Source organism: Plectropomus leopardus, chromosome 19 (genome assembly GCF_026936395.1).
Source record: "Plectropomus leopardus strain MGB_pleo_1.0 chromosome 19, ASM2693639v1, whole genome shotgun sequence".
Lineage (NCBI taxonomy): Eukaryota > Metazoa > Chordata > Actinopteri > Perciformes > Serranidae > Plectropomus > Plectropomus leopardus.
In genome coordinates, this window is record NC_142194.1 from 8,664,356 (window position 1) to 8,677,177 (window position 12,822).

The 12,822-nt window shown below is 40.6% G+C and overlaps 1 protein-coding gene across 1 annotated transcript; it reads left to right on the forward strand.

Annotated features, from left to right (window-relative positions):
• The first annotated feature begins 3,398 nt into the window (after nucleotides 1–3,398).
• Nucleotides 3,399–10,120, forward strand: socs3b (suppressor of cytokine signaling 3b). The gene is made up of 3 exons (XM_042507315.2): nucleotides 3,399–3,636; nucleotides 5,170–5,515; nucleotides 6,546–10,120. The coding sequence occupies exons 2-3, from the start codon at nucleotides 5,387–5,389 to the stop codon at nucleotides 7,095–7,097; spliced, it is 681 nt and encodes a 226-aa protein (XP_042363249.1). The 5' UTR covers nucleotides 3,399–3,636; nucleotides 5,170–5,386; the 3' UTR covers nucleotides 7,098–10,120.
• The last annotated feature ends 2,702 nt before the right edge of the window (nucleotides 10,121–12,822 follow it).

Consider the following 12,822-nt stretch of genomic DNA (forward strand, 5'->3'; position numbering starts at 1 on the left):
TAAATTCAATAGGGATAAGTGTCATATTGAAATTTAAACAAATAAATAAATAATCAGCATACTGTCTGCACCATAGATTGTATATACAGTCTATGGTCTACACCTATAAGTATGAAACAGAGGTGGAGGGGGGCGTGAAGCTGCTTTTCTATAACGATAAACTTTACATTGTTGCTATCTTAACTGTACTCATTATGGCTCGGCAGTGAGGCTCAAATTATTCCTCCAGTTTAAAGTTTTGGTGCAACAGAATCAATTTCATCTAGATTTAGGGAGGGAAAAAAACTAAACTGAGATTAAAAGAGAGGTTTACTTTTATTATTTTTCAGTTTTGAGATAGTTATAAAGTTTGGTGCAACAGAATTTAAATTTAAACCATGACTTAAATAAGCTTAAAGTTAATCTGTGATGGTGCAATCAAACCTAAACGCTTTACTAGTCAAATTTAGCCTTGATTTTTGTATTCAAATATATCCAAATGCCTTTCTGCTAACACTTGTTTACTCTTTGGCTTCCATGTCACATCTATGGTGTGACTTCAAGCTCTCACCTGGTGTTTTCAGTCACATGGTGTGTAGTGTATACAGGTGTTCCAGGAATTCAGTCCTCCTTGTAGCACGAGGACTTTAAACACGCTCCACCCAGTCATTACACTAAAATGACAGTATAGTAATGACAGTATTGATATGAGCATTCATTTGTGGTATTAAAGGTGTTATAGCTTTTGCAGTTATTTTATTGATGCCCATACACAGAAAATAAAAGCAGCGTTGTTGTAATCTTTGTGTACTTCCTCTTTGATAGTGTAAGAACATTATCTGCTGCTTTATGCTTGCACTCCATTACGTCACAGAGGGCTTACTGCTGTATTTGACAGCTGAAGTTTTGGGAACCCTTAAAGGGCATATAAAACACATTGTGTTAATTACAGGAACATCATGTTGGGGACAAAAGTGGGACTGATTACCCAGAGACTGATTGGGAGGTGGGCTCTCGAAAATCCTATTGCAAAGTTTGATGTTTGCATTTTATTTCATTTTATTGTATTTTATTTTGTAAGTTGTGCTATAACTAAATTAATAACTGGCTGAATAAATTGCTTGAAAGACTGAAGTTTGTATAAAAGTAAAAACTGGAAGCTCTCTGAGGATCCTTAACCCTTTAAACCCGGATGCACATCATCATAACCCTTGAAGCCTGTGCATATATATAATTTTTTTTTAATTATTATTTTAATTTTTTCCCATGTTTTTGAAAGAAATCAAACCAATTTGCTCAGGTTTCAAAGGGTTAATGGCATTACATGGTTTAGTCCTGTCTTGCCCTGGAATTTGTTGATAAAGACAAGTGAGTGACTGATTTTGCAGCCAGGGCACTAACGGACATGTTTGTGCCCAAGAAAAGGAAATCTGGGTTCCAAAAAACAAAAGAAAGAAAGAAAAGTTAAAGAAAGCAAACTGACTCTGTAAGAAAAAAAAAAAAATCAAACGTGCATAAAAGACGAGATCTGGAGAGGAAGAACGGGGGGGCCACAGAAATCACTTATGCATAAAGCCCAAAATTAGGTGCTACACCCTGGTTGTAGGTAAATGAAATTACCCAGCCGTATGTTAAGTACTTAATAATAACCTCAACCCAATAATTATACTTAATAATAGCTCATTTGACCTAATATAACATTAAAAAAAACTGCTTACATAACTATATTCCAGTAATAGTGATCGAACAATACAACGTATTATAAAACTGTCAGGAAACACTCTGCATAATTAGTACTTTTATCTTTACTACCTTCAGTGCATTTTGCTGTTATTACATTCATAATTTTAATTAAGACAGACTTTGAATGCAGTCTTGTGACAGAGTATTTCAGGTCAGCAGCAGCCAGTTGTTGCTCAAGAGCACTTACAGTAAGTCAGTTGCTTCCTGACGTGACATGAGGGCCTGCAGGAGTTTATCTTTAAACATTAGCAGGCTTCAATTGTTAATCATCTGTCATGTTGTGAAGAAAGAAAATCAAAGGTTTGTACTTCTGGAGCCTGATGTTAAGGTAAAGCCCTATTTATCTTTTGCAGTGGGAGCATGTTACAGCAGCATAAGAGACTTAAATAAAGTGATTAACTATTTAGATTTTAAAAAAGATAATTTAAGAATAAGAATTCAAAAGTAAATAATTGCAGCAAAAACATTATTGAGCAAATATTTGAATATTTCTAGCTTATACTATCATATGCTTCTCCACCTCCAAATTTCAGAAGGAAAGATTACAATTTCATATTTATTTAACATAAAAAACATATGTTTGCCTTAAAAAAGGGTAATGCTTTGTTGTTGTTTGAACTAAACATTACATTTAAATGCTGCTAACATATTACTGTGGCAATGCAGCATATAATTAATAATGTAGAATTCTAAATGCAAAATGTACTTGTGAGTATTTTATTATTAAAATAATGATCTACTGTGCAGAAGCACAATTTTGAGGTGAACATACTCATGCTTTACTTGTGTTAACACTATTTATGCTACTCCATCACATTTTAGAATAATGTATAAAATAAAATTTCCAACATTTTACTATATTAATTTGACATTTAAAAGATATTATCATCATCATCACCACAGATTTAATTACTTAACAGTATAGAAAGTGATAAAAAAAACAACCGTATACAGCTATTTTACAGCCACTAAGTAATTAAATAATGAGCCACTATTAATGGAAACAGTTCTGTATTTTTATTTGTCATACAAATGTGTATTTTAGTGTTTTTACATTGTCGTTTGTCTTAAATTAAGATTATTCAGGTTATTAAATGTTAAATTCTTGTGTGAATTAATATAATAATAATAATAATAAATATATTTAAACGTATAGCACCTTTCATACATAAATGCAATACTTTACATGCATCAGTGTTAAAACTTAAAACATATATGTGTGTGTGTGTGCAAACATGACTCCACTGCATGTCGTGGCAAATAGCATAGCATAATAACAGTATAATAGTAAAGTAATAGTAGTACAAGTAGCCAATAGTAAAATGTGCAATGATACTAAAGTTTTTATGGACTTATTAATGTTGCACAGTATTCATTCTTCCATCTATGTCTGCCAGTAAATTCTGTAACATTCCTATAATAATGTCACATTTTATAACGGTGCATTGTTCCATATGCGAAGCTTTTAACTTGTCCACCTTGTGCAGAAGGGAACCCACCAGTACCAGGAAACAGCCCGGCAAAGGTCACGCTGATTATTTATTGGCAATCTGCCGAGAAAGAGCGCGAGCACGAGCGTCTGTTTTTTGCGTGCGTGCGTGCGTGTGTGTGCGCGCGAGCGTGCGTGCGTGTGTGTGTTTACTGGAAGGACGGGGGAGGCGGAGCCTTACGAACATCGGCTTTACTCACTGGAAACAACCTCCAGTAACCTTCCTCCACACACCGACACGATCTCTCCGGCTGATATCGGCCACATTCCTCCGCTCAGGACAGAAACCCACACACTTTTTTGGATACTTTCTGTGGATTTTAATGCCTGAGTTAATCCTTCGTTTAGCACTACTCTCGGGTAGTTTGCATACATTTTCCTTTGGTGACGAGCGGCTGCGGTGCGGGGCTGAACATATCCGCAAGGTAAGTTAAAAAAAAAAAAAAAAAAAGACTGAAAAGACACCCAAAGCGGGTCGGTGTGCATCGTTCAAGCAGGCAAAATGACAGAAAAAAATAAGGTTATAATGCAGATTAAAAGGAAGCAGCTGTTGTTGGCTGCTTGGTGCACTGCAGCCAAATGGGAATGAAGTGTATTTTAAGGGGTTGTTTCGCAATATTGTGAATAGTGGACTTCTATTCGGTACCGTTATGGCGCCTCCTGCTTCAATCCCCTGTCCCGCACTGTCTTTAATTCCCCTTCAGAGGATCAGACCAACCGGAGCAGACGGGACACCTTTTGAGTCCCAGTGAAACCGGAGAAAGGGGCCTCTGTGAGCAGGGGATAAGGAGTTTTTTTGTGAAAGAGGGGGAGAAAAAGCGCGCCGGACTCATTCACAGTGACCCGGTTTCTGAAATCCCTTGTTGCGGTACGCCCGATCGAAGACAATTGAAAGCAATCAGGATCTGGTTGCTGTCTGGCTGCACGGTGCAGCAGCAGCGAGGATTCATTTAAACTAAATATAACCTGCTCGCTGCCTGTCCTGCCCTATGCATTTGTCACAGTCGTCATAACTGCATTTTAATCGAGAGCTCCAGTGTGGCAAAGTAGTCATTTATTTATATCCATGCTTATGAATGGCTACAGAGGGGAGCCTGAATGTGCATCAGTCTGTGCGAGTTGATCCTAACTGCTCCAGATTTCTCCTTAGTCATTAAGATCGTCTAAAGGTCCGCACAGAAAAGAAACTTGCACATTTTATTTGAGAAATGTAAATAGCACGTGGGCTCAAAAAACAATGAAATTAAACATATAGCGAGAATAACGTGCAAGAAACGATTTAAAAAAAAAAAAATTTTTAAAATACATTTTAGGTGATTTTTTAACTCGTTTGACTTTTATTTCTTTAAAACATTTGGTGAAACATTTTAAAACATTTTGATATCTTTTTCCTTTGAATTTTTGGCAGTGATGTTTTTTTCTTTTTAAAAAAGACGTTATGGGGGGACCTTCTTTTGGTGATTTTTTTTAACCTTTTGTCTTTTTTTTCCTTTAAAACTTTTTTAAAACGTTTTTTGCTTTGAAACTTAAGTGAATTTTTAAAAACTGCTGTTTTTTCTTTAGGGTTTTTTTCTGATTTTCGTTTTTCTACAGTTTTTGGGCGATTTTTCTTTTTTTTTTGGTGAAAACATGCCTCTAAAACCACACACACACACACACACACACACACACACACACACAGACCAGTGATGCTGCAAATGCACAGCATGTGAACAGGCCAAATAATACAAAGAGTAGGACAATAAAACAGTTTCTGTCCTTGAAAAAAATTTCTCATTTCACAACAGGAAACCACACTTCAAAATAAAAGCTCTGTGCAGGAAATTCAATATACTTCAAAATAAAGTTTTTTTTCACCCACTTGACATTATTGGGAGTCACTTGAAGTCCATTTAGACCCACCAGTTGGGAACCACTGGTCTGTATATCGATGGATAATGTGTGCTCCCTCTCTCCAGCTGTGTTTAGGTGCTCTCTCCCAGCCCCTCTCTGGATGCATCAGACTCCTCTCCCCCGGGGCCCTGGACCCGGTGTGTGACCCCGCCACCCTCACCCCATTCCCCCTCTCTTCCCTCTCCCTCCGCCCTAAACTCCTTTCCACCTGTTCACCTCGGCGCTCCACTTGTTGGCCCCCTGCCTCTCGACCGGCAGGCCGAGGCAGGGGGCCATGGCGCCATGGTAGCGTTCAGCGGACGCAACACCCTCGCCATGAGCAGCGTGACCTCTCCGGAGAGCAGGGTTCAGGGGTCCAACTTTACCCCGCATCACTACAAGCCCTTCAGCTCGCATGCACACTACCAGCAGGTCAGTCACAGCTGTAGCGAAATACCTGTGTTTCACTGAAGTGTCACTAGGGCTCAGCGATATGGCTAAAAATGCCATCACGATATAGGTTTTCAGATTGTTTGCTATCGATAATTATCTGCCAAAATAAGTCTGAGTCAGAGCATTGTTTCTTTAGAGATTCAAGGCTAATATTTGCTCCTAAGTTAAAGTTGAAGAAATCGCGGTTAGTTGTGGTTTAAACGGCTTTTTATAGTCAGAACATAACAAACGTTTTTCACAAATCTGAGGTGGATTCAAGACAGTTGTAATGAAAATAATGTTACAAATAAAATTAAAAACAGATGATAAAGAAATCAGTTCTGGTCAGCTGCATGTCAAACTCTGTACACGTGACCTTAAACCGTTTTTAAAGGTTTAAGCAGCATTGTACACAAATTAAATAGACAAAAATATCAACTGTGGTGAGTATTTTCTTTGCAAGTGTTACACCCACAGTTTATCATTTCTGCTGTTTCTTAAACAAAACAATCACAAAAGTCAGATTTCGTCTTTGTGAAGTAGCGATGAAAGTCTATCTGAGGTGACTGAGACAGAAATCATGTTTACAGACGTGTTAATGTCTGAAAGTTTGAATCACGTTACCTTTAGTCATGTTATGTCTTATTTTGTATGAAATAGCAAGTTAGTCAGTCACGTTAACTTGCAAACGTCCTGTTAGCATAGATGAGAAAGCTTTACCGCTACTGTAGCTTAACTTTAAGCACGTTTAATGTTGTAATGTTAAGATGTTGCCATGCACAGTTTGTTGGTCCACCAGTTTCGCTGTCTTCCTCTGTGCATTGGCGGTGGTAACACTTAAGGTGCATTACCGCCCCCCTCTATGGTCGTATGGGTTGTTTCTTTATATAGAGGATATATTGAACATTTATTATATTGCTATTGAAGGAATTAATGTTGAGATAATTATCGTTTAATCGCCTAGCCCCAAGTCACACAACAGTGTCACACAACGCGTAATAATGTTTTTTTTTCTGTCTACCTATTTCAGGTGATGCGTGCATTGCGTAGGCTACAGGAGAGTGGGTTTTACTGGGGGGCTGTTGGAGGCCGGGAGGCCAGCTCCCTGCTGCGCTCTGAACCGCCCGGTACCTTCCTGATCCGCGACTCCTCGGACCACCACCACTTCTTCACCCTCTCAGTCCAGACTGCTCGAGGAACCAAGAACCTGCGCATCCACAGCGAGGGAGGCGGCTTCTTCTTACAACCGGACCCCCAAAACACCCAAGAGCTGCCGCAGTTTGATTGTGTGCTGAAACTCGTAGCGCACTACATGGGGAAAGGGTCGGACGCTGGAAGGACCCGTGACGGGGCGTGTGGAGGGAATTCAAGGGAGGGAGAAAAGAAGGGGTGCAGTGTGTATCTGATCCACACCGGCGGGGAAAGGATTCCCTTGGAACTGCGTCGGCCCCTCATTAGTTCCCTCTCGTCCCTGCAGCACATGTGCAGGAGGACCCTGAACAACCTGGGGGGGTCGGAGCGAGCCGAGCAGCTCCCGCACACACTCAGAGACTTCCTGGAGGAGTACGATGCTCCTATATGACTGACAGGAACCGCAGAGGTTCCACCACATGGACCAGGTGCCTGGAGGATGGCGCAGACTAGTTCTGTGAATATGTGCGTCGTCAGACACTGACCAGCCTTAGATGCCAATGTGAGGTCAGTTGTTTCCTTGCGACCCAAATCAGCTTCAACACTGGCGGACACCATCTACCTAGAGTCTCCCGCTGACCTGGGGTCTGGGATGAGGAATAGGCTTGGGCGGTATCTGTTTTTTCCTTCCTGAAATTTTACCGGCGTATACGGTATGTAACGGTATCAGTGTGCAGCTCTAACCCCCCTCCCCTGACACCGCCAACTGGCGAGTTTGCTACGTTCTGCAGGCTGTCTCTGTCCATTTTCAGTCCACTAAATACACAATACATTTGCGAGATGTCAGCAAGTAATATTCACCTGTTATACACCCATTTTCATTATTAATCAGAAAAACACAACCATACACCCTCTGAAATCATGTTTCTCACTTTTACCGAAACTAAGACTTCAGCACTGTGGAACCTGTTGTTTTTTATGTTGGCGCCCATGTTACCACATTAGAGCAGCCACACTGATGCAAGTGATGCAAGTGCAAGCAGCGCTGCTCAGTTGCGGCTTATGTAGGAGTCTCACCGATTTTTTTCAGCATGACGCGCCCAGTTTTCAACAAAACTAGACAGTAAAAATGGTCTTTTGATGATCATATTGACTCTACGGAAGCTTTTACCACAGTTTCGATGTCTGTATCTGTCACAGACATTAGGAAATACAAATTTATCTTTTTCACTCAACCCTCTTCTGTTTGTGTTTCAAAATAAAAGCCCTCTGACAGCGTTTCTGACGACAAAATCCCTTCAGTTTTTAACACAAGGCATTTTATTGTGAAACATTTGACAGACTGTGACAGTGCAGTACCTTGCACGGCTTCATAAATGAGTGAAGTGTGTGCTTTTAATTGTGGAAGTACTGTAGTTATAACAGCAGGCAGCTCTGCAGCTGCGTAGCAACAACAAACGCTGCCAATGTGAACACACACTGCCCACGCATGCAGTGTGGCCCGGGCGTAACCTCCAGGGTACGTGATGCACACTGCATGCAAAACATCTTCAGTACAGCCTCTCCGGTGTGAAGTTAACCGAAAGATGAGGGTCCATATTTTTAAGGTATTTAAAATCATGCTGTCGTGATTTCTCAATAACCCGACATACCGTCTCACCATGATACCACCCATGCCTAGAGTGTGATTTACCTCATCCGTCCTGCCTTGCAAAAACTGACCACTAATGTGAGTGGCGAAAGAAGCCAGAGGTCAAAGGTCAGTGTTTCCTATGACTGACTCAGACGCAGAGCAGAGTCTCGTAGAAGATTAACCTGATTGGTCGATATTAACGACGACAGTGACGACATGATCAATACACCACCAGTGATCCCCGTGGGTTTTAATGTGCTCCAAGAAAAAAAAACCTTCCCCTCTCCTCCGTCAGCCTGACATTTACAACTCTTTGGATCAGCGGACAGAAAGAAAGACGACAAAGAGCCGGAAGGTTCAGAGGGGGTGAACGAAGGCGGAGTTACAGAGAAAAGGCAAAGTCTGAACGAGGGGCCCAAAGCAGAGAACATACAGCATTTGTTTGTCTGAGTGTGTGTGTGTGTTTGTGTGTTGTGGCGAAGCACACATTTCCAGCTCTGCTTCCCGCAAGTGTTGCCTCACAGAGGGGAGAGGGGCGGTCATGCACGCTCGCTATACACACACACACACACACACACACACACACACAAACACACACACAGGTACAAGCCAGCATGTGAAAGGGAACAAGAGAGAGAAAACAAGCATTACAAAGCATCTTCTCCTCTTTGTTTTTTGGTTCTCCTACATTACCAACTTCTCTCTTACATTACCGACTCCCTGCAACCCTTTTGAGTTGACAGTGACAGAAAACAGGCTGCTGTTGCCGAGACAAAAGCTTGTTACTGAGACAAAAGCCTTGGCACGGCACCAAACAAAACAGCAGAACTTATTTTTATCCAGACCGGCTGGAAAGATGTCAGCGACACTGTAAAGGCTCCTCGGGGAATGACGACGGTGATGATGATCCGAGAGATTTTGGGGGGGAGGGTGAAGAAGAGGGATTGAACGAAGGAGAAAGAAGAGCGGGAAATGGGATTAGGAAAAGGAAATTGAAGAGGACAGAGGACTGGGGAGGGGGCTTGGGGAGAAGTGGGAGGAGACATACTGGTATACAGCTAAACAAGAACACTGACGTGATTGATGTCCTCAGACTTAGAGGAAATGTTTCAACAGGACGCTGCTCCTGTAAATATAAAACCAGGTTTGCTAAGAAGCCCCGTGTGAAAAAAAAAAAGTTTTGGCTGAGTCTTAATTATGTTTTTGATTTAACATTATCATCTCGAACGTATTGCTTTTTGTGTCTGTGCTCTCTCCTGGTTTGCTTACATCATGCAGGAGAAAATGTGTGTTTTTTAATCCCTGTAACTTTAGAAAGGTTTCTCACCCTCATCGTTACCTCTGAAGCAGTTGTCTGAATGTCAAGGGAACACAAGACTTCCTTTAAGTGATTCTTAAAAAAACGCCTTTTGTAAAACAAAGACTCAGATTTGATCAGAATAGTCCGTGTTTCACCAGTGCTCATACTTACCTGTGATCCATATTGGAGTGGAAGCCTTTTCACATCGTAAAATTTCAGACAAAAAGCACTGAAAACGTACCATTGCGGCATATTTTTGGTCAAATCTACGTCTTATTTTCTCACATTAACACCAAGTTTTTGTTTTTTTTTTACATGTGTTGCACCAGTTGGACCACACGTGTATGTGAATCATTTTGTCTTTTATAAAGACTCTCGCAAAAGGCTGGCCACTAGTCTGGCAAAATACAAGGTGTAATATCTGAAATGACAAAGCATTACAAGAAAAAAAAAATAAATGAAAAGGAAACATTGCACATATTTATATTTCTAAAATATTTCAATAATTTATATTAAAGAGCACTATTTTTACAAAAGTCAATGCATTTGCCCTGTGTGTTACTGTTTGGTTTTTTTGCCTCTTTTTTTTTTCTTGCTCTTACTTCACTGAGTCAATATTGACTTGCTAGCTTACCGTAACGTATTGTAGGGCAGCCTGTATTCCAGCAATGCCTGGCCTCAGATTATTACCTGGCAAATGGGATTTCCTAGTTAAACAAAGCGGTGTTTATTCAGTCGGCAGGCTTTTAAAGTCACCGCACCAGCACTGAGAGAACATTCAGCATAGGGTTAAAATTACTGCAATCATCACGTCTCGTTTTCTCTGCCAGAGCATTGTGGGTAAATTCCATAAGCTTTAGAGAACGTATAGGAAAGGGGTGCGGGCATGCTTTTCTCAGCCATGCCCTGCAGATGTACACAAGTCAGTAACAAAGGGATTCCCAGAAGCACGCAGTTATGTTAACACCATCACACACACACACACACACACACACACACACACACACACACACTTTGACACAGCAGTTACTGTGCACAGCGCTCACTTTGGGCTGGACCTAACTGGAAAGGAATGCAGCCGGGTTTTATACATCCTGCCTGAGGGGCTGAGTGAGGATGGTGTCCTCTAGAGAGAGAGGGAGAGAATGGACATATGTATGTATGTATGTGTGTGTGTGTGCGTTTGTGAGTCCTTGTCCTTGCTACATAGGACCAAAACACATTTTTAAACCTTGAAAACCTCAGCGCTTTGTTCTGATTTCTTTCAAAAATATGGAGAGAAGGCATTGAGCAATAAACAAGACGTAGCCCAAAAATAAGCACAAGTAGAAAACCATCTCAAAATTAGCTCAAAAAGTGTAAAACAAAAATATGAAAATGACCCAGAAAAAATGCTGATAAAATGTATTTCTATGAAATTTTTATTTTTCTGCAGCATCATTTTAAATATAAATTTTTTAGAATTATGAATGTAGTTTTTGAGACGTTTTTCCATTTTTTAAATAAATTATCTCTTCTATTTTAAACAAATTTTTAGGTAATTTTCTTGTCACTTTTTCTAATTTTGTTTGTGGGACATTTCTTACCAAGTTGGTCATTGCTTTTTCTCCCATGTTTCTGGAAGAAATCTAACCAAGTTGCTCAAGTTTCAAAAGGTCAAATAGCTTGTGAACGGTGTCTAAAACTGATATCGATTCAGGTTTCAAGGGGTTAACCTACAAAGTGAGGACATTTTTGGCAGGTGAGGACATTCACACCTGTCTGTACTTCTATAAAGGCCTATCTGAGGGTTAAAACTTGGTTTCAGGGTACAGGTTATAATTAAGTTTAGGCTAGGGGATGCTTTATAATAGTGAGGGTCCTCACAAAGAAGAAGTAGAAAAATGTGTGTGTGTGTGTGTGTGGGTGTGTGTGAGGTCAAATAGGTGAAAGGGTCCACGTGGAGAAGATTTATGACGGTCTGTGTGCAGGCAATGCAGTGAGTGTGTGGGTGTGCTGCTGGTAAAATTAAGCAGGGGGTGAGTTTCTTCATTTCTATATTCCTCACCACACACACACACACACACACACACACACACACACACACACACACACACACACACACACACACAGAGTTCCCATTCCCTGCATACCTAGTGTTCTGTCTGAGGCTGGCTTCCAGGAAATGAGGCACTTTAATTGAGTTGAGTTTTTACGGCTCGACTGGTGATAGTGTGTGTGTGTGTGTGTGTGTGTGTGTGTGTGTGTGTATGAGAGAGTAAGCGAATGAGGTGTCTTTGTGTGACAGTGTGTGTGTGTGTGTTTGTGAGATAGAGATAGGGGACTCCACCTGAAGATACTAGAATAAAACAAATGTTTTAAAAAGCAAGATGATGAAGACAGAGCATCGAGTTCAGGTTAAAGGAACAGTGTGTAATATTCAGGGAGTGAGGATTGCAGATTGCAACCAGCCAAAGCTTCTGCATGTTAGAATTCCTTAATTGTTAATTGTTGAGAAGAGTTTAACCAGGGGCCGAATTATCCACAAAAGTCTCTCTCTCCAAAACAAACAGGTCAAGATATTGAAACCAGTAAAAACACTGAATAAAGGCGTTTCACGTTATAAATCAGTGTTCCTCCCGCACTGTTTGGTTTGTCAGAGACAAGCCGCTAGCCTAACACCTGCTGATGTGTGCTCGCCTTTTTTCTGAGGTAACTTAAGATCCAGATGTTAAAGAGGTTTATTTCACTTTCCCTCCAAAACAAAAGGATTCAAACTGGTTAAAAAAACAGTTTCATGTGAAAGAATTTGTGTTTTTCCAACACTGCATGTTGCGGAGACCGTTAACTACGGCTCTATCTCGAGCCAGTCAGTACGTTTACATGATGTTAGTCCGACTAAAACTTGACTTTTAAAAATACATTTAAACATGTTAGTCTGACTGAAATCGCACTGAGTTAAATTTCTTGAAGTCAGACTAACACACCTAGATAATGGGGTTTGGGTTCGATTTACTCTTTCATATATACCGTTCAAGAAGACTTGAACTGGCCTAGGCCTTTTGCGCATGCTCAATAGTCCCTGTGCCAAACTCGGACTCAATACAGAAGTCGAACAACATAAATTCATAGAAGAAAGTTGGGAAAAACTAAAGAAGAAGAAGAGGGAACGAAAATACAACAAGACGAAGGTATCAACATGGCGAGTGCTAGAGCAAGAACCACACATTTTTGTTTTTACTGTTCGATTTGCAACCCGTTTGC